General features: G+C 54.9%; 1 protein-coding gene across 2 annotated transcripts in view; it reads right to left on the minus strand.

Annotated features, from left to right (window-relative positions):
- The window catches only part of DSCAML1 (DS cell adhesion molecule like 1), a 101,000-nt gene that overhangs the window by 30,155 nt on the left and 51,930 nt on the right, over window positions 1-18,915 (minus strand). For both annotated transcript variants that reach the window (XM_017809459.1, XM_017809458.1), the window contains exon 4: window positions 591-737. In XM_017809459.1, coding sequence (XP_017664948.1) covers window positions 591-737 — 147 coding nt within the window. The remainder of the gene's footprint in view (window positions 1-590; window positions 738-18,915) is intronic.

Here is an 18,915-nt window from a genome sequence, read left to right on the forward strand (position 1 = left end):
GGAACTGGTGCGGGAGCTGCCGCCTGTGCACCCGAGGATGGAAAAAGCACATGGCAGAGCGCGGGCGCGCCGCACCGAGCGCGGCTGCGAGTCGGGAGAACTCCCTCCCTCCCGAGCGGAGTAATTTGGGCAGTGAGCGGAGCCGGGAGCGCCCCGAGACACCCGGCACTCTGGACTGCACTGCCTCCGCCGCAGTATCGCTTGCATGTTCGTCACATCGCGTCAGGCTGCTCACATCGCGGGCTGTCACCGCGCATCGCCTCGCGCCCCATCGCCCCGCGCCCGCGGTGACGCGGCGCTGCCGCCGCCCAGCACGGCGGGGCTGCGGCCGGGGGGCACGGGCGAGGCAGCGTGAACCCCCCGTGCGGCCCCGACCGGACCTCGCACCCCCCCACCCCGGGATGTCCCCTCGCTGCAGGGACCCGAGGTGGCAGTGCCATTGCTCCCTGCGCGTCACGGGAGGATGGCACTGCTGTAGGCAGGCAGGGGAGCAGGCTTCAGGTAGGGCTGGACGCCCTCCCGGGCACAGGACCCCCTCCCGGGCACAGGATCCCCCCCTCTTGCCCACATTGCCAGCACCACGTGCTCACCTGAGACGGAGAGCCGGGCTCCGTTGCTCTGCCGCGTCTCCCCGCTGTACTTGTGCTTGGTGATACACCTGTAGGTGGACAAGGCATCTTCCTTCTGCACGTCCGATATGTACAAACCTCCATAAGAAGTAATAAAAAACCTATTTTCTGGAGACACAAAGGGAGGGGAAGAGTGAGCGAGCCAGCCCTGACCGCGGGCTGAGAACCCGGGTCAGGCACAGCCCCTGCACTCCGGGCAGGCACCGGAGCCACGGCAGGGAAAGAGGGACCTTCCTCCACCTCCCTGCCCCTCTGCCACACTGGGGTGCAGCTCTGGCTGAAGTTTCAGGCGGGCTGGTGAAGTTGGGTGAGCCTCACGTGTGCAACAGCAGCCCCTGCGTTTGTGGGCACATCACTCGTCCTGGGTGCACACACCTGCCCAGGTGTAAAGGTGGCCTTGGGGCGTCCTTACACACTCCAAGCACTCCCAGGGCTTGGATTCAGCCACGCCGTGGCCGCAGAGGGCGAGGAGAGTGTGTGGCACGATGCTCTGGCACACGCTGCTGCGCACACGCTGCTCCGCCGCGGTGCCACGCGCTCCATAGCAACGCCGCAATTAAAAGTGAATCCGTCCCGCTGAGTTAATAATTAGCTTAACTTACTTAGAAGCATGTGAAAACAAATAAGGGCTCAAGCTGATGTTTGAGCCCCGGGAGGAGGGTGGTGGGAGAGCAGGCAGGGCAGCACGGCCCCGGCAGTGCTGCTGGAGCAGCCCCCTCCAGCCAGCAGATTTTGGAGCCTGGCGCCTGTGGAAAGGAGTCTTTGGCTGGCTCATGACCACTACAATCCATCATGAATAATAACAGTAATTAACACGAATAGAAAGACCTGTGTAGTGGCTACATGGGGTGCAGGGTAAGCTGAGGCTCTGGAGAGAAGCTTCCTGCCCACCTGGAAAGCCTTTTGCCCTGTCCCACCGTGACAGCAAGGCTTTCACCCCAGCTTCCGTGGGGCTTTGGGGTTTATTCCAGCACCAGCCGCAGGTGGGATGAAGTGCTCTGTCTGCTTGGCTGCACCGTGCTGCCAGCCAAACCACCCCCTACCAAACCCCGTGATTGCAGAGATGCAGAAGGTAATTTAGTGGAGCTGAATGCGCCGAGTGGAAACCTTTAAACCCAGCCTTGAAATCAGCAATGGCTGCAAATGACTCCCTCAAGTCCTGCACAATGCCTGGTAAGCCAGGATCTAGCCAGTGAGGCCAAAGAGCTGGTTTTTCTTCCAGCACCTTTTCGAAGCACCCACATATTCTCAGTTAAGCCAGAAGAGCATAGTGGTCAAACTCATAAGAGCAGAATAAACATGGGTGAGATAGAGGACAAGAGGCAGATGCTCCCAGAGCAGTCCGGTTCCCCCATCCTGGGGCAGGACCCCATGCCCAATCCCACAAGTGCTGCAGGTGACAGACCAGCAGAAAACAGGGATCTTCACCCAGGGAACCAGACTGTGTCCCTGGCACAGAGCTGGCTGTGCTGGCACTACCCATTCTAGCTGTGGTTTAGCCAGATGTGCAGGTTTGACTTTAACTGCTTGATACAAGAGCATGAGGGGCTCCAAACAGCAAAGAAATTAATAGTAATGCCAGCCAACTGTGGCTAACAGAGGCACCCTGTGGAAGCAGAGTAGGCAGTCCCATGGGATGCAGGGGGGCCATCCTACACCTCCAGCAACACCCCTGTGTCTCCATTCCTGCTGGGAGAGATCAGGGGCTCCCCAGCCAAAACACCTCAGGCATGGTTTTGCCTCCACGCTATGGCATGGCAGCACCAGTATGCAACTGGGACCAGATGCTCAGCAGCACAAGCTTCACGCTCCGCTGGCAGCTGGAGCCGAGGGATCCGTACAGACCCTGTGGAAGGGCAGGGGGAGTGGTCCCACAGCACTGAAATAACATGCAAATCAGACATTAATTTTTCATCTCCCATCAAACCAGTAAGCGAAGAGCATTGGCTGCACTGGAATTTGAGATGGGGGAGCCGGTTTCCATGGTAACGGGGCTGTATTTTGCAAAGTGCTGGCAGCCCCAACCCACACCCCCACACGCGGCCGTGCATGGGTAACCACAGCCCTGGGCTGCCGTGCTCCAGCCTGGGAACAAAGCCTGGTGCCCAAGATCAAGGCTCCAAGATGGAGTTTGAGTCTTAACACCCAGCCCAGAGACAGGAACGGGCTGAAAACCTGCAAGTTGAGTACCCACACCCCCACCACGGAGCCACGGGAGGCATCTGCCCCTCACAAGCCATGGCTGTGGTGATGCCATTACGTTCCGTGTAAGATCTACCCAACCTGACAGCACAGCTTCTTTTGGTTTTTTTTTTTCCTGAGAAGGGACAAGTAACTCCGTCGAGGAACGTTGTGCTGGTTCAGGGGAGACGCGGGGCAGTAATTGATGTGAGCGGCTCCGACAGACCTCACCGGAGTGACTTATTGCTGAGTGTGCTACTGAGATTAACACCGAAGGTCGGAGAATAAAATCAGATCTTTCTGCCTGCCAGGAGGTGGAAAAGCTTTACGGGAAGCAGAGGATTAAGTACATCCGTGGCCAGTCTGGAGCGATGTGCCTCTAATAACTCTTCCAGCCAGACCTGAGCTGCTGCCTTTGGAACTGCCTCACCAAAGCCACCACCAAAGCCCTCGGCTCAAATGCAGCCAAGAGCCCACCAGGAGCTAAATTCCACCTAAATTCCCAGGAGCTCTCCCCTCACCTGGGGAAAGGCACCAGGCTGAGAGGGGGCTCTCCTGCATGGTGAACATCAGGAGGGTCTCGCTGAGTACACACACAGACACACATTTGCTGTTACCAAACTCCTCTCCTGCAACCAGCTGCCAGTGGTGGCCGTGAAACCCCAGCATCATTCCCAAGGGCCTTCCAATTCCGAGAGAAAGATTACAGTCGATGCAGGTTACCAGCTCCTGCTCTATCCAATATAGATTTATCAAAACAACAGGGTCAGGGCTTCAGGAGGGAGCACGTTTTATAGTTCATAAGACTAATGAGATAACTTTCCCTTGGTGCTGCCGGAGAATCAATAGGTGCCAGCGTTTATGAATTAGCCATACTCGGAGCATGTGCATCCCAAGGCATCCCGGACAAATCCAATAACTGCTTGGTGCTATTTCTGGCCACGCTTAAAGTGACAAACTCCTCCCGGGGGGAAGGCATGGAGGGGGAAGCCCCAAAGAGCAAAGCCTGTAATTTTCCACCGCTGCCATAGCGGCACTTCCCTGCTGTGGTTGCTGTTCCAGGATGCCATTTGCCCGGCATGGAGCTCGCCTGGGGACAAGGAACATCCACAGAAAACATAACCAGGATGGAAACTCCTGCCCATTTTGTGGCACAAGGCGGCACGGCACCGCTCACCACCTCCTGAGCTCTGGGGTGCAGCACCCAGCTGGGCAGGGGACATGGGGCAGAGGGGTGGGCTGGTGTCGAGGGCCACGCACCAGAGCTGCCTTTCATCTCAGCAGGCTGAGCCCAGCTCATGCCACGGCAAATGCGGAGAGCAGAGGGGCCCTGGACCAGGAACCAAGATTAAAGCTCCATCCATCCCTCCCTCCCAGAGACGTTAAAGAGGAGCCGCGACTCGAGCCCAGTACAAATTCCATATGAAGCGCACGATATCTGACAGATTTATTTACGTGTTTGCCTGCCGTGGGGATCCCAGGGGAGGTGTACGGCTGTCGCCACTCCCAGCCCTTCCAAAGGCAGCACAGCTCTCCTGCAGAGCTGAGTTGGCACTGCTGTGTACCCAGCCAAAGATTCCCACCTGGAAGTCATGGGCACCTGTAACGTGACCAACGCCAGCAGAACAAGCAGCTCGGGCTTTGCACCAAGGGGCTCCCTCTCTCCTCCTCCTCCTCCAGGAGCAGCGGCCCTTCTCCTGAGGAAAGGACCTGCTGGCTGCTGCTGGAGGCTGTGGAGCCAGAGCAGGGGGAACAGAGAAGGAGGGGAGGAAATCGGGAAGTCATGACGGGCTTTCTGCCTCCCCTCCTTAATCTCCTTTATAAGCACGGCTCCATCTCCTCCCGTTACAGGATTAACACCCATCTCTCATTCTCCTCCCGCAACAAGATTTTATTTCTAATTACACTGCAATAAAACTGGGCGCGCTCCCAGGGCGCCTTCCAAATGACTTGTCGACACTCTGCGAGATTGGATCCTACTCGGGCCTGTTTCCGGCACCTCTGCCTGCTGTTCATTAGGCATGCATGAGGGAGAGGGTTTAAGAATGGAATTACATTTAAATGGCTTTTCTGAGAGGGAGAGATGAAACAAGAGAGAGAGAAGCGAAAAACAGGAAAGGTTTAGAAGGAGGGCATCATTGTCACCTCCCTGTCACGCTGCTGCCCGGCAGACGCTGTGCCAGGTCCCTGCTGCCAGTGCTCCAGGGACCTGACAAGTCAATAAATACAAAAGGGAACACTGAAGGGGCTTTCTGAGCATCAAATTTCTGCAAGAGGCTGGCAGCCAGGGGCGTGTGGTGCCAGGAGCATTGTCACCCTGCCCTGTGGGGTGCCCAGGACAGTGGAGGCTCTGCCAGGGGCATCACCACGGCTGAGGGGCACTGACTGCTGTGGTGGTGTAGAGGTTTACCAGCACAAATAAGGATTGCCTTATCGGGGCTTAGGAAAACACACTCTGAAAGAAATATGGGATGGGCACAGTCAGGATTAGGTGCTGGCAATCCTGCTCCCTGCACTGGGGCGTGAGCAGCCAGCGCGTGGCTTGAGCAGAGCACTGGGAGCACCACGGCCAGGCCCACCCTCCACAGAGCTCCCGCTCTCACCAGCTGCTCAGGTGCCATCCCCACTGCACAAATTAATCACCAGCAGCATGACAAACAGCTTCCAAGGATGCAGGGGAAGTGAGTCTGCTCATGGACACTCGCACGGCAGGGAGCAGCAGGCAGTGAATAAATGACCGGATCTGTGAGGAATCCGTTGGGTGGGAATGGCCCTGTCACAGCCCCCCACGCAGTGCCCCTGCTCTCCCTCTCCTAAAGCATGTGTTACCCCAGAAATCTCACAGTCCACGGCGCAATGAGCATCTCTGTCACTTTACTCTCGGTGCAATGGCTTTGCCATCTGCATTTCTCTCTCTCTGGGCAACGAAGGTGTAAGAGAAGTTCTGATTTTGAGCATGGGAAGCTTTCTGGGAGGGAAAATCCAAGGTGCATTTCAGAGCCATCCAGGTAGGTGCTTAAGGAAACAACAAACACTGATTTCATTTCACCTGAGACAATGCTCAGTGGTGTTGTTTCAGCAGTGTTTGATACATCTGTGCGGTGGTTCCAGATGTTTTCCATCCCCACTGGACTCACTGGCAGTGGGCAGTTGCTGCTACCTGGATGCTGCTTCCCAGATACAGGCTCACAAGTCAGCAAAATTGGGAAAACAGATGTTAGGAAAGATCTCTCTCTATTAGCTCCCTCGGAAGTGAGGTATCCTGCAGGGCTGGCAGGAGTTATTAAATCAAGAGTCATTATTTACCCAAGGGCCAGTCTCGCAAGTCATGTTCCTAGAAGTAAATCCGGAATTACGCTGCCCACGGAGCTGGATTCACACGGGCACGAGGGAGAGCACAGTTTGCCTCTCCGGGTTCTAATCCACCTCTGAGTCACCGGAGCGCTTGGCAGCGAAACCGAGCAGTGTTTGGGGACACTTTCATTTGTTTGCGTTGTTGCGCAAGTGACTTTGGGAATGACACACTTCCACCGAACCAGAGCACGGGGGAGGAGGAATCCCCCGGATGGGGGCCAGGGGGCCGGGGCTCACCCCCTGCACCGCCCACCGCCCTCCCCTGCCACCGGCCACGCTGGCACTGCCAAAGGAGGAGGAATTAATCTCCCGAGGTGGTCCGGAGACGCCTAATACCAGCAGAAAATTACAGAACAGGATGAAGAGCATTACAAAATGAATAGGAGGGGACTAGAGATTTCCATGGCTAATCCTGTTAACGAGACAATTTCTTATCAAACTCATTATGTGGTGGAAAGAGGGGGGAGGGAGGGGCTGGGAAGGGAGGCTGGGGAGGGGGGGAAGGCGATGCCAGGCAAAAGGCATTCCCGGTGCGTGGGGACACGAGTCTGGCAGGAGATCAGGAGAGCACGGCGGCTCCCCGAGCCCAGCCCGCCGCGTCCCCGTACCGCGCACAGAGAGGACCGTATTTGTATTTCCAAGGAGAGCTGAATATTACTAGTGACCATTTACCACAAAACAGTGCCGTCTGCTCCGGCTCTGCCACCAGTCCTCTCCCAGCGCTGAGCTGCAGCGGGCTGGGACTACGGCAGGCATAAAACCATGTAAAACCCACCGAGAGAACACTCATTTCAAAAAACGATTTTTGGAGAGTAATTTTTTTGAGGGGGGGATATTTTTTTTTTTTAACCTCCTATCACGACGAGACTCGTTTTTCAGGACGAAGCAAAACGAAAAGCCTTGGTCCACAAGGCTGAACGTGTGTCTGCCTTTGCTCTGATGGCAGCGGAGGCTCCGGCACGGGATGGGGGTCCGGGAAAGCAGCACAGAGTGCCGGGGAGCCGGGCAGGGTCTCTGCCCACTGACCCCTCTGTGCTAATGCCCGGCTCCGGCTCAGCCACGTATGAGTCTGGCACAGCAAAACGCCGCTGCGGCTGAGTGACTCCCGAAAATCGACAGCACGCTCCTCACCAACCCCCTCCACCTCCTGCCCCCCAGAGTCACAGGGGCTTCACCGCTGCTTTGTGCAAAGCGTCTAATTATTTCTTTTTTTCTTTTTTCTTTTTTTTTTTATTTGCTATTTAAAAAACCGCGGAACTAGTCAGATTTCATGCTAATGAGAAGAAAATCTGGATCGAGGACTGTGCAAAAATTTGCATCTCAAAGAGGAAAACAGGAAGTCGCTAAGAAAGGAAAATCCACGCCGAGGTAGCGGGTATGGCCATAATTAGGCTAATGCTGCCTCTGTTCTGTCAGCTCGTTTCCATCAGCCCCAGGGTGGCAGGGGACAGCAGACCCCACCACCACCCTGCGATTCCCTGCCCGGGAGAGGGCTGGTGAGGGATGCTGAACACCAGGCTGGTGGTGTGGGATGCCGGACAACAGGGGATGCAGGACGGTGTGGGCTGCAGGACAGCACAGGGAACGCACTGCCCCGGGAAGGACACACATCTGGAGAGTCTTCTCCAGTGGCACCACCAACACCACGGAATCAAGCGTTCCCAAGGGAAGAAAATACCACAGCACCCACGTGTTATCTCAGCCATAACCTCTTTGCATCTCTGCTCTCCCCAGAAGAGCCCTGCAGGGTGCCCAGCCCCAGCTGCCCAGCCCAGGTCCCGGTGAGCACACAAGCACTGCCTGCCCAGCTCAGAACAAGCCATCGCTGGCCCCCATTTTGAGAAGGGCTGATTTGCAGTTTTTTGCATCAATTTTCCCCTGATTTTTTAATTGGGTTTTGCTGCTGCTGCTGCAGACATTACTGAGCAAACAATTCCGAACGGCTCAAACCAAGATATTTGCTCATAAAAATCCATCACCAACGCCGAGAATGACAGAAATGGAAAATGCCTAATGAAAACAAAGGGGAAAACAACAGGTACTCCGGTCCTTTGCCATCCATCACCAACCCTGGATTATTGAAAATACGGGAGGGGGAAAAACCCTCCCATCTGCAATCAAATCTTGAGAAATCTTGAAAAGCCAAACACCACATAGGAGGAAATTCTTTGCCCCCACTTCAATCTGCAGGAGTTTCGCCATAATTATAATAAGAGTGAGGCTGCTGGATAACATGAGAATTATTTTCCCCACTTACATTGTCAAATGATCATTTTGCCCTGCAGTGAAATCTCAATAATTATAATGCCGAACCGTGAAAGAACAAAGAAATAAAAAAAGCAGTGTTTTCTTCCAGGGAGCAGGGGGAGGGGGCAGCTGCCATTGCAGGACTCAAAGTGCATCCTTCCTCTAATTATCTTTCCTAGAGCTGTGCATCCCTCACCCTTTCTCCAGGGCCTGAGCACCCCAGTGAGCCCCCCAATAACTCCATGGGATGGGGGGGGTCGTGTGGGTGGGAGCAGCCACCTCCATGCCCAACGTGGCAGAGCTTCCCCAGCAAGAAACAGAGTGGGAAGTGTGGTTTGGGCTCCGTGGCATCGCCCCCCAACCCTAATCCAAGCCCCCCAGCACCTCCCCACAGAGGGACTCGGGCACGGGATGTGGGGAGTGCCACGGCAAAGCCAGTCATCACACACTGTCCCTTCACACCCATGCCAACACCAAGAGCCCCTCGGCAGGGGAAAAGCGAGGGGAGACAAGAGAAGGGGGACAGGAAGCAGGGGGTGGGGGGGCAAAGGAGGCGAACAAGAAAAACAAGACGACAGAACGCTTGCTCCACAGCCCTCGGCTAAATTACAAACCAGTTTACTGAGGTGGAAAGCTGCAGTGAGCTGAGGAGGAATATGTGGAAACCATCTGCAGATTTAAAAATAATCTATTTTACGATCACCCTCGAACATATTCTTTTGCAGAAACCAAATAGGATTTGTTGTTGTTGTTTTGTGCAAACTGTTAGAGAAAAATTACTAGAAACATGCAGGGGGTTTTGCCTTCTTGAGTACTGAGAGGCTAAATATGCCCTTCCTTATGTTTAGAATAGTAACAGTCATCTTAAAATTAACTTGGTCTGCATCAGAGCTTAAAACAGTTGCAATTCAGAGCCTGCAAAAGCAGGACAAACCTGCGCTGGGATATCTAGCGCTTCTAGCTGACAGATGTCTTCCTACATACAGTAAATATAGGTCGTCTTTTCCTACCCAGAGAACTGTAGATCTTAATTAACCAGGCCACTAGCAGCATATGTAATGATTTTTTTTTTTTTCTGCAGCTTGCTAAGTAAACCTTCCAGCGATTAGATGGAAGTAAAACAAGATGGTGTGAGAGGGACCCTCTCCCCCGGCCCGGCTCCCTCGGTGAGCACAGACCTCGTGCTGTGGCTCCCGTCGTTATTTCATGCCATAAAATCTGTCTAACGAGATGGGAAGGGTGTGGAGTGGAGTCCCACATCCCCCTCGCTGTGCACAGCCCACGGTCGTGCCCCGGCCAGCCCCGAGCTCAGCTCAGCCAGCAGCCGAGAGGGGTTATTGAGCTTCACAGACTAAGTGCTCCAAGTGCTCCTCCTTGGGAGCCACTTCGGGATTAAATTATCTCCAGGCTCAGAGACAAATGAGCTAATGAAATTCATGCTGCATTATGATAACGCCGCGCTGAGCCCTCGCAGAGGGGCAGTGGGTGCTGGGGTGGGCGAGGGCGGGTGGCAGAGCCCATCACCCTCAGGCACCGGGTCCCTTCTCAGCACAGCTGGTCTGTGCTGTGGGGCTGAACCCCTGAGGGGGCCACTGGAACTCATCCTGGCAGCTTTTGTGGTGAAGATGCTGTGATGTGTGTGAGGGTACCAACAGACTTGGGCCATCCCTAAGTAACGAGGAAATAACAGACCTTGGTTTATTTGTGTGAATTTCAGGATTTGGGGGCAAGGAAAAAAAAGTGGCTAAAAGTAAATGTGGCCACATCCCAAGCCAGGGTCAGGAGGAGGGCAAGAGCTGGGTGAAGTTTTACAAGGCAGCAGCCACGCACCTCCTGAACAAGGGCACCCAGCCCTCCCACCACCTCTCACGTGTAGGATGCTCTGAACTGCAGCTGATCTTTAAAAACCCTTGAACTGGAGGGAAGGGAGAGCAGAGCCCAAGCCCACGGCTGCATCCACGTACAGGCTGTGTTTCTACAGGCAGAGATGTGCTTGGCAGAACAAGGACAGCACACAGACCTCTGCAAAGGCCAAAATTGGTGCTGGGGATGCTCCAGCTCCCCAGAAAAGGGAGCAAAAAACTATCCAGAGCCTGTGGGAAGAAGTCTCGAGGCCAGAAGCTCCCTCTGCAACACAGAAAACTGCAAGAGAGCTGCACATCACTGCCCTGCACCAGCTCTGAATGAATCCTACTGAAGCCAAGATCTTGTTTTGATCTGATGAGGAAAACCAAAAGCCTCACAAAAGGAACTCCTGCCGCCTAAAACTCAGGAGTGAAGTGGAACGATCCCACGCTGCCTTGGTCCCACGTGTCCACACAGACACGCGGTGCATCCCCTCCCTCCCCTCCCCACTACTCACTGGGGAAAAGAAACCAGTGAACGTGACTGGAACAAAGAGCAGAACTTCCTCCCCGCTCATTAGTGCTGGAAAAGCAACAGCAAAAAAAAAATCCCCAGGACATAACCTCCTCTTCAGCTCTGAAGTCTGAATGGCTTGGAGAGGCTGGCTGGGTTTATTTTTTGCCTTTCACCTCGCTCAGAGTTGCTCTGCACTCTCTGATTACAGAGAGGAGCCCGTGCCAAGAAAGGAATCCCAAAACCACCCACCCTGTGTGCTGGCTCTGCACAGCCACCCTGGGGCAGACAGGCTCCCACACACAAGGTCCTCCTGCTGGAGCACCCGGCTTGGGGGCTGGAGGCATCTCACAACAATCTTCCCCAGCCTGTGGCACGCTCTGATCCTTCCTCCCTCTCTCCCCTTCCTCTGGAGTGGGTGACTCCAGAGGAAAACCACCTCTCCTCACCCTCCTTGCAGCCAGGAGTGCTCATGGGGGTTGGTGGTGGGAGAGAAGGGGGCTCTGGGTGGGACAGAGGCATCAGTTGCCCTCACCTCCTGTCTGCTCCCTGAGCACCACCACCCACTGCAAACAGCAATCCCGTGGACCAAAACACGGGGGAACTACACCAGCCCTTTGTAAGGGGGTGAGAAGGGAGAAATGCCACAACGAGCCCTTCTCCACTCACTCCCTCTCCGGTACTGAAAAGGTTCAGGGAGGGACTGGGGAGCTGCAGGCATTCCCAGGGGGAAACAACCCTTGTGTTCCATCAGCATCACTCCCCCGACGGAGCTACGGCACAAATCCACCCCAGAGCATCTGCCACGTGCGGGGGCTGCACCGGCAGCTGGCAGGAGGAGGAGGAGAAGCAGCAGCCCCTTCCTGCACCACACATGATCTGCCACAGCTTATCAATAATTATTAAGACAAGGCAAATGTATGTTGACCTAGTTAGACGTCCAAGAAGCAAACCAGCTACGGTGGGTTTGTTAAACAACCCCGCAGCTCTGACGGAGACAGGCCTGGCTGGTTCCTGTGGGAGCCTCAGCGCTCACACCCACACCCAATGAAGACCAGCAGCACCCAAAGGACCCAAAGAGGGGACGGGTGTGTGATGGTCCTCAAAGCACCTGCACTCAGACCTAGTCCTGCCACGGAGCCCAGGGGAGGAGTCTGCACATCAGGGATGAGGACGCTGCCAGGGGAGCCTGGGAGAGTTCTGGGACCTGCTCATCCAGCAGAATTTATGCACAGGTTTGGCACCGGGGCCATAAAACACTGTGACACTGAGCAGAGTGGGCTGACTCAGAGCGAGTGCTTGGAGCAGGGGCTGAGGTGCCAGCACGGCACGAGTGAGCTGCAGCCAAGCTGCAACGGCACTGAAGAGTTCTCCTGCACTGTGAACGAGGGTGAGAGTGTGATGCCAGGGCCACCTCATCGTCCTTTCTGCCGGCACGTTCAGCCGCTCTCACAAGGCAGCAGCTTTGATAAAGAAAGGCACTTGAGCACTGCCCTGCCTCCTTCAGCTGGAGGGCTGTGTGCCCCCTCTCCTGCCAAGAGAAAGGCAGGGCATGGCTGTTCTGCCTCCATACTGAGTGGGGCTGGTGACCAGAGCCCTTCGGCAGAGAGGGATGGAAGGGATCCAACAGCCAGGGCAGGAGGAGCTGGGGTGCCCGGGCTCTGGGATCACGCTCTCTGCACACCCCCTGGCTTTTGTTGTCTTCCTCCTGCTTTCATTCAGGGGGCTTGTGAGAATGCCAGCAGACCCTTGGAAGAAAAGCGGTGCCTCCAGGATTGGAACCTCAGCTGGAAAAACAGTGATGGAAGGGGACAGCCCCACAGGCATCTCCCTTGAACCAGAGTGCCGAGGCAAGTAAGGCGTCAGTGAGGAGAAGTGTCCTTCTAACCCCACACAGCCCAAATACAACCACTGTACCAAATTATCCAAGAGCATAAGGAAAGCCATGATGTGAATAACAGTTTTATGCTTCAAAGAGAGCAGGGAAATACTCCAGATAGTTCACAACAGGATCACAAAAATCATTCAGGGCTAGAAGAATTAGTCAGGTGGGGTGGGATGCAGCACAACCCCCAGCACCCATCTCCAGGCACCTTGGACACCACAAACACAGAGAAGAGAGATCCTGTGTCCTCCTGACACTGGCACAACAGGATCCCTGGCCCGGGAGCTCAGTTTAGGCAAATCCAACCTTGCAATATGATATGATTTCCTAGCAACAAGCAATGAGATGCTGGGGCAGCTCACCAGGAGAGCGGGCGGACTCCACACGGCTCCAAGACTTTAAATGAGATGAGATCTTGTTACAACATGCTTTCACCTGCCTTCCAGGTGTCCAGGGGACAGAGTGGGCTGCAGAAAGCCCTGGCCTCCAACACAGCTCTTAGTCTCTTCAGGTTTAGCCCGGGGAAAGCCAAAGTGGCAAATAAGGGCCTGGCACCCTCGGGAATCACCTGCAGGTTGTCCATTATTTTTGAAAGAAGAATATACATTTGTCACTAAAACAGCACAGAAACACCCAAGGACCCCCCCACATCCAGGCTGTGATGCACTCAGTTTGGGGTGATCAGGGACCTGGGACCTGTAACACAGTGACTCAGAAGGTGTGACCTACTGCTCCTCACTCACCTGGCACACACACACACACACGGAGCTTTATCTGAGACCTGAGCTCATTCTGTCCTGCTCCTGCCTCCAATTTGCTTCCCTGCAGTGATATTCAGGATGAATCAATCCCCTGATCTCGTGCAAACACGAAAGGCTCTCGAGGTGCCCCCCCACCCCTCCAGGTCGGAGCGTGGCTCAGGGGAAGGGACACGAGGACAGTGCGGACACTGTCACCGCCGGCCTGGGGGGACACCTCCTCAGCCACTGGCCTTCTGCCCAGGGCTCCCTCCTGCTCTGCACGGTTCAGTGGTGCCTTCACAGCATTCACTGTGCCAGGACAGCCCGAGGCCCCAGCGCCAGCTTCAGCAGGCACGGTTGGGCACGGCCGAGCCAGCTGCCACGGACAGGCACAGCCCACGCCGGGGAGCCACCACGGCCAGGTCACCCAGGGAGGGCAGGGATGCATGGACATGGGGGAGCAAAGGGACAGCATGGTACGGGCCGGAGAGTGCCTCCCTGGATGGCACACAGCATCCAAGCCTTCCATGTCCAGCTCCAAAGGTGACAGACCCCAACCACAGGACCCCCCAGACACAGCCCTTCTGTTCAGGGCAGGAACCCAGATCTCCCTCCCTCCCCAGCCTGGGAACGCTCAACACTTCTCCCCAGCCCAGATCCCTCTGTCCCTGCAGCACTGCAGCCAGATCCCGCCTCCAAAAAGCCTTTCAAAACTGACGGGATACAAATTATTCCTCCCTTTCAGCTGCTATTCAAGCCTTGCTGGCCACCACTCCGAGCAGCTGCTGCCTCGCACACACTCACGCCTCTGAGCGCGGGAAGGGTGGGCAAAGGGGCGATTTTGGGAGCAAGGAGGGGTAAGCACGTGGCCACACAAAGAACATCCTCATCCACAAGCGATGGGGAAGGCAGAGTGAGCCCAGTCTGCACAAGAAGTGGAGCAGAGAGCTGTGCGCTGTCAGGCAGGATGAGCCTTTTCTGCAGAAAGCTGAGCTGTCCCAGGGAGGGTGACACAGGAACGGTGGCACAGGCCAGGCCAGCGATGCTCCTCACTGACACACATTAGTGGGTGCACAGGCTAAAGCAGCAGGACCAACACCCAGCCAATTCACAAATGTTTTATTCATAAAAACACTGCAAAGTTCACGAGCGCTCGCTAATTACTCAACCTGCTCCTCTGTCAGGTGAATAATGAGGGGAAAAATAATCAGCAATTTGTTCAAAACCACATGGAGAAATTCCGAGTGCGTTATTGCAGCGCTGTGCTCCGCATACTGAAACCTGGAGCTGTGTGATGCTGCACCTCTGGACACCTGGGCACTGCCCAAGGAGCAGCCCCTACGTAACCAGCCATCAGCATAGGAGCACACAGACCCTCCCACCAGGCAGCCCCCCAAATCCCATCCTGTCCCACGCAGCTGGGGCCCATTTCCAGGGGCTCCAGCCACAGGCTGAGCTGGGGCTGTCACAGCTGCACCTCAGAGGAGAAACATCTTTAAAAAGCATCGAGGAGCTCCTGTCTCCTTGGAGCGCTCGGAAGCCCAGCCAGGCCTTGCTCTCTGCGGTGCTGCTAATTACCATGGCTTTCCAGAAGGCAGGAATAATTAAAGCACCTTTCCTTTCCCTGGAGAGTGAGAGCAGTAGCCCCAGTGGATGACAGAGGGAAGAGAAACCATTTCCCAAACTTCTTTGCTCTCCTCAGGAAGTGAGCCTGGCAGCAGGGCAGAGCATGCGCCGCCCAAGAGCAGCGAGGAGCCTCCTGGTGAGATGCTCCTGTCAGCACCCACCCGAGGGGAAAGAAGGAGCGGGAGAAAACCAGCCAGCACGAGAGGGCTGGATGGGAAATCTCAGGATTTTTAGCTGAAGAAGCACTGAAGAGCCAGCACGTTTGCTCCTGAGGAGCTGCTTCAGCCAGGGGACTACTGCCTTGGTACACTAATTATTTTCAAATAAAACCATCTGCTAAAATAGTGTGAAAAAAGCATCATAGAACATCAGCCCTGGAAGACCCCACCTGCCCACCCAAACATCCCAACGTGCTGTATCACCCTGTTGGTCTGCCAGGGAGGGGGTCAGTGTAAGGACAGGGCCACCAAGAGAGAGCTCTGTGGCCACTGAGAGCCAACCCTGACTTTCAGACATGGGCTCTGCAACTCCAGCAAAGTTCCAGACAAGCACTGGCATCTCCGCAGCAGCAAACGGGAGCGTAATCACAGAGAGGTGAGGGGAGGGTGGAAACAAAAAGCAGCAATAAATCACTTCCCTGCTGCTACCCAAGGAGATATAATTAAGTTTATGCCTAGAGTGGCGTTGCTGACAGTAGTCCTGGAATGAGATAAACATACGGCGTGAGGTTAGGCTGCAATAACACAGCACAGGTGACACGTGTGCTCAGGAAAGTCCTCAATTAGGGAGCTGCAGTCCCCAGACGTGAGATAAGGGGGGGAGAGCACCAGGAGATGTCTGATAAACCGCACACCTGACGGCACAGGGCACTGGTGCCCACCCAGAATGGGCTCTGCAGCCTCTGGAGAGGGGCCCGCTGCTCTGACCAGCCTCATGTGTCCCTGTCCAGGGGTGTCCCCCCTTTCCTGGGTCCCCAGTGCCCACCACCACCCACATGTGGCACAGAGGGTGGCACGCAGAGGTGTGCCACAGTGCCCAGCTCACTAGCACGCATCCTGCCAGTGCTTAAGCACAGGCTTAAATTTAAGCACAGGCTTAACTTTAAGCGCATGAAATGTCCACTGATCTCCAAAGGATTATTTGTGGGCTCAGCTGCACACACGGGGGGCTCTGCAGGCACAGGGCTGAGATGCTTATTGTCACACCCCGGGACAAAAGGCAGAGACAAACCCTGCAGGTGGGGGTGTAACCGAAATGGAGGGGGGCCCATCCAGCCACCTCAGCACAGGGACAGTCACTGAGGTTGGACACTGAGCTGGGCCAGAGCTCCTTACAAATGCCAAGAACACTGTGGGCACTGCAAACCATCTTGTGCTCAAACACATCTGCACATTTTCAAATGCTTTCCTTGACTCTCTCGGGGAAAAAATCCACAACCCTAATTCTCACTTGCAGAAAAGAGGTTGGTTTGGGTTTTTTTGGTAACATGCAATAATTGAAAACAATCCCACAAACAGAAGTAGATTTTCCAAGTAGTCTGGTCTTGCAATATGTCTCAAACCTTCTTATTTTAAAGTGCCTGCAGAAGCCTCCTTCTGCCCTTCCCCACAGGTCTGATGAACACATTTCTGCAGGGCTACACAGCCCTGTGGGTCCCGTCCCAGGTGACACTGCCTGATGTCCCCTTCACTAAGAGAGAGGTCAGACCTGGCCACCCACAAAGCTCAGCTTTAGCAGCTCAGGCCAAGGAGCAGAGGAGGGCACCCCAAATCCAGCTGAGCATCACTGGTGTGACACCTGGCAAAAGCCTCCTCCTGCCTTCCAGCACAGCACAGACACTGCCACGTCCATCAGCACCCCACCTCCAGCCCCTGATCCCACCCCAGCCAGGAGGAGCCTCCAAAAGCCAGAGCAGGGCCCAGCTCAGCTGAGAGCCTCCAGCTGCCATCTGGACAGATCACAGGATTTTTTCCATGCAAATATGAAAGAGGGGGTGGGGGAAGGCTGAGGAGAAAACGAGGCTGCAAAATGAATTCAGCATCAATTATTCTAAAATATGCGTGTTAATATGGGAAGGGCTCCATGGCTGCATCCATCTCCACTTCTGTTCATTTCAAGCAGCAAGATGTGACCCGGGAAGATGACAGCATCTCACGTCTCACTTACACAAACACGAGCTGGGCAAGGGGGGATATTAAAACAGGAGACAATGCTGCATATTAAAATGCCACAGATGGAGCTTTCTGCAGCCTTTGCAGTCTGCCTCGGAGATTATTGCTGGGCCATATTGTATTAAAAATGGGGGGTGGGTGTGTTATTTATTTAATTTTTAAACAAATTCCATCTCCTACTCACGCCGGATGGATAAAGTGAGCTCTTGAGCTCCAGCCAGCTTTGCCGGCAAACCCACATGAAAAATGCATTTTCATTAATACAAACTGTTTGCAGTAGGTAAATTAATTCTGGAAATGGTTTTCATACATGGCAAATTATACGTTCAGTGAAAACACTAGACGACACTCCGCAGTCCTAATAAAAGCCCTGCCTTCCCTTTAATGAAGCGGGATTGCCAGGTAAAGGCAGCGAGCTGGAACAATTAAACAAACAAGTAAGTCAACAGGAGAGTAAAAGCCGAGGGGGTTTGGTGGCGCTGGGAGGTTTTCAGGCTGCTGCAGCAATCCCAGGATCCAGAGCAGGACCCTGGAGTTTCCCAGAGAGGAGCAAGAGAGAAAGGAGCAGCCTGTGTCCCTTTCCATCACTCAGAGAGGGCTCAGGGCCCTCTCAAGGAAGGTGCAAGGGGCCATAAAGTCCAAGAGCAGGGTGGTGACAAGCACAGCACAGCTGGCCAAGAGCAAAGGAAGGCCCTGCCAACCCTCCTTCCCCACCCAGACAAGGCACAAGCCCCAAGATCAACCTCTCTCCTCACAAGTTTCTCTTCTGCTCTCAAATCTTTCCATGTCTCCTTTAACAGTCCCGTTCCCGGGCGCCCGCCTCTGGTGAGGGAAGCGATCTATAATTGATGCAATGACGATGTGCCACGGCCCCAGCCCCAGCCAGGAGACATCTGTTCTGCACGTAGCCTCGCTCAGGTGCTGTCACGCTGCATTTACCGCAGTGTATCAGCGCCCGGCTGCCCGTGCAAACGTGGGGCCAGCCCCGACCCCCAACTCCACACGGCTCAGGGTGGCAGGACCCGGCGAGGCAGCACTGCAGGTATTCTATATCCTGCTTTTCAGCCTTATTTCCACAGATTTCCTTCAGTGGCATCGCTGCACCGAGCCTGCACCCAGTGACCCAAGCTGCCAGGAGTTTGGGGTGACAGCCCTGCCTTGCCGTGCCCTTCCAGCAGCACCCCGGCACCCACAGCCCCTCTCAGGCAAGGTGCCTGCTCTTACTAACCACCTTTCCCTCCACACTTCTGACTTTTAAAACCCTGGGCCAAATGGAAGGCAGGCACAGCGCCTTGGAAGTGGAGTAACCCTCTCAGAGTGATTTGAAGAGCAGAGCAAATATCCGTCCCTGGATTTGTCACGGGGAACCGAACGCCACAGAAGGAGGGGGCAGCATTTCATAACAGCCTGCCACACTAGAAAACAAAGAGTGATAGAGAATCTTTTAGTCACCTCTTAATTATATATTCTGGGTACATTAAGAAAGGAGAAATGTATCTCAGGTCACTGCCTGTCACCGCGACAAAGGCCCGTGATGAGTTCTGTATTCAAAATATTTGCAGTAATTATCAGCACAGCTCCCCTTTGAAAGCGCTCAGAGGGAAGGATGGTGTTTCACCCGAGGGAATCAGCTCGCAGCCTGCACTGGTTTCACTGCACTACAGATAAATATACTCGTGTGCGTGTATATTTTTACCAACGTGCCCGGGTATGTATCCATGGAG

This window comes from Lepidothrix coronata, unplaced genomic scaffold, assembly GCF_001604755.1.
Source record: "Lepidothrix coronata isolate B3197 unplaced genomic scaffold, Lepidothrix_coronata-1.0 Scaffold27, whole genome shotgun sequence".
Classification (NCBI taxonomy): domain Eukaryota; kingdom Metazoa; phylum Chordata; class Aves; order Passeriformes; family Pipridae; genus Lepidothrix; species Lepidothrix coronata.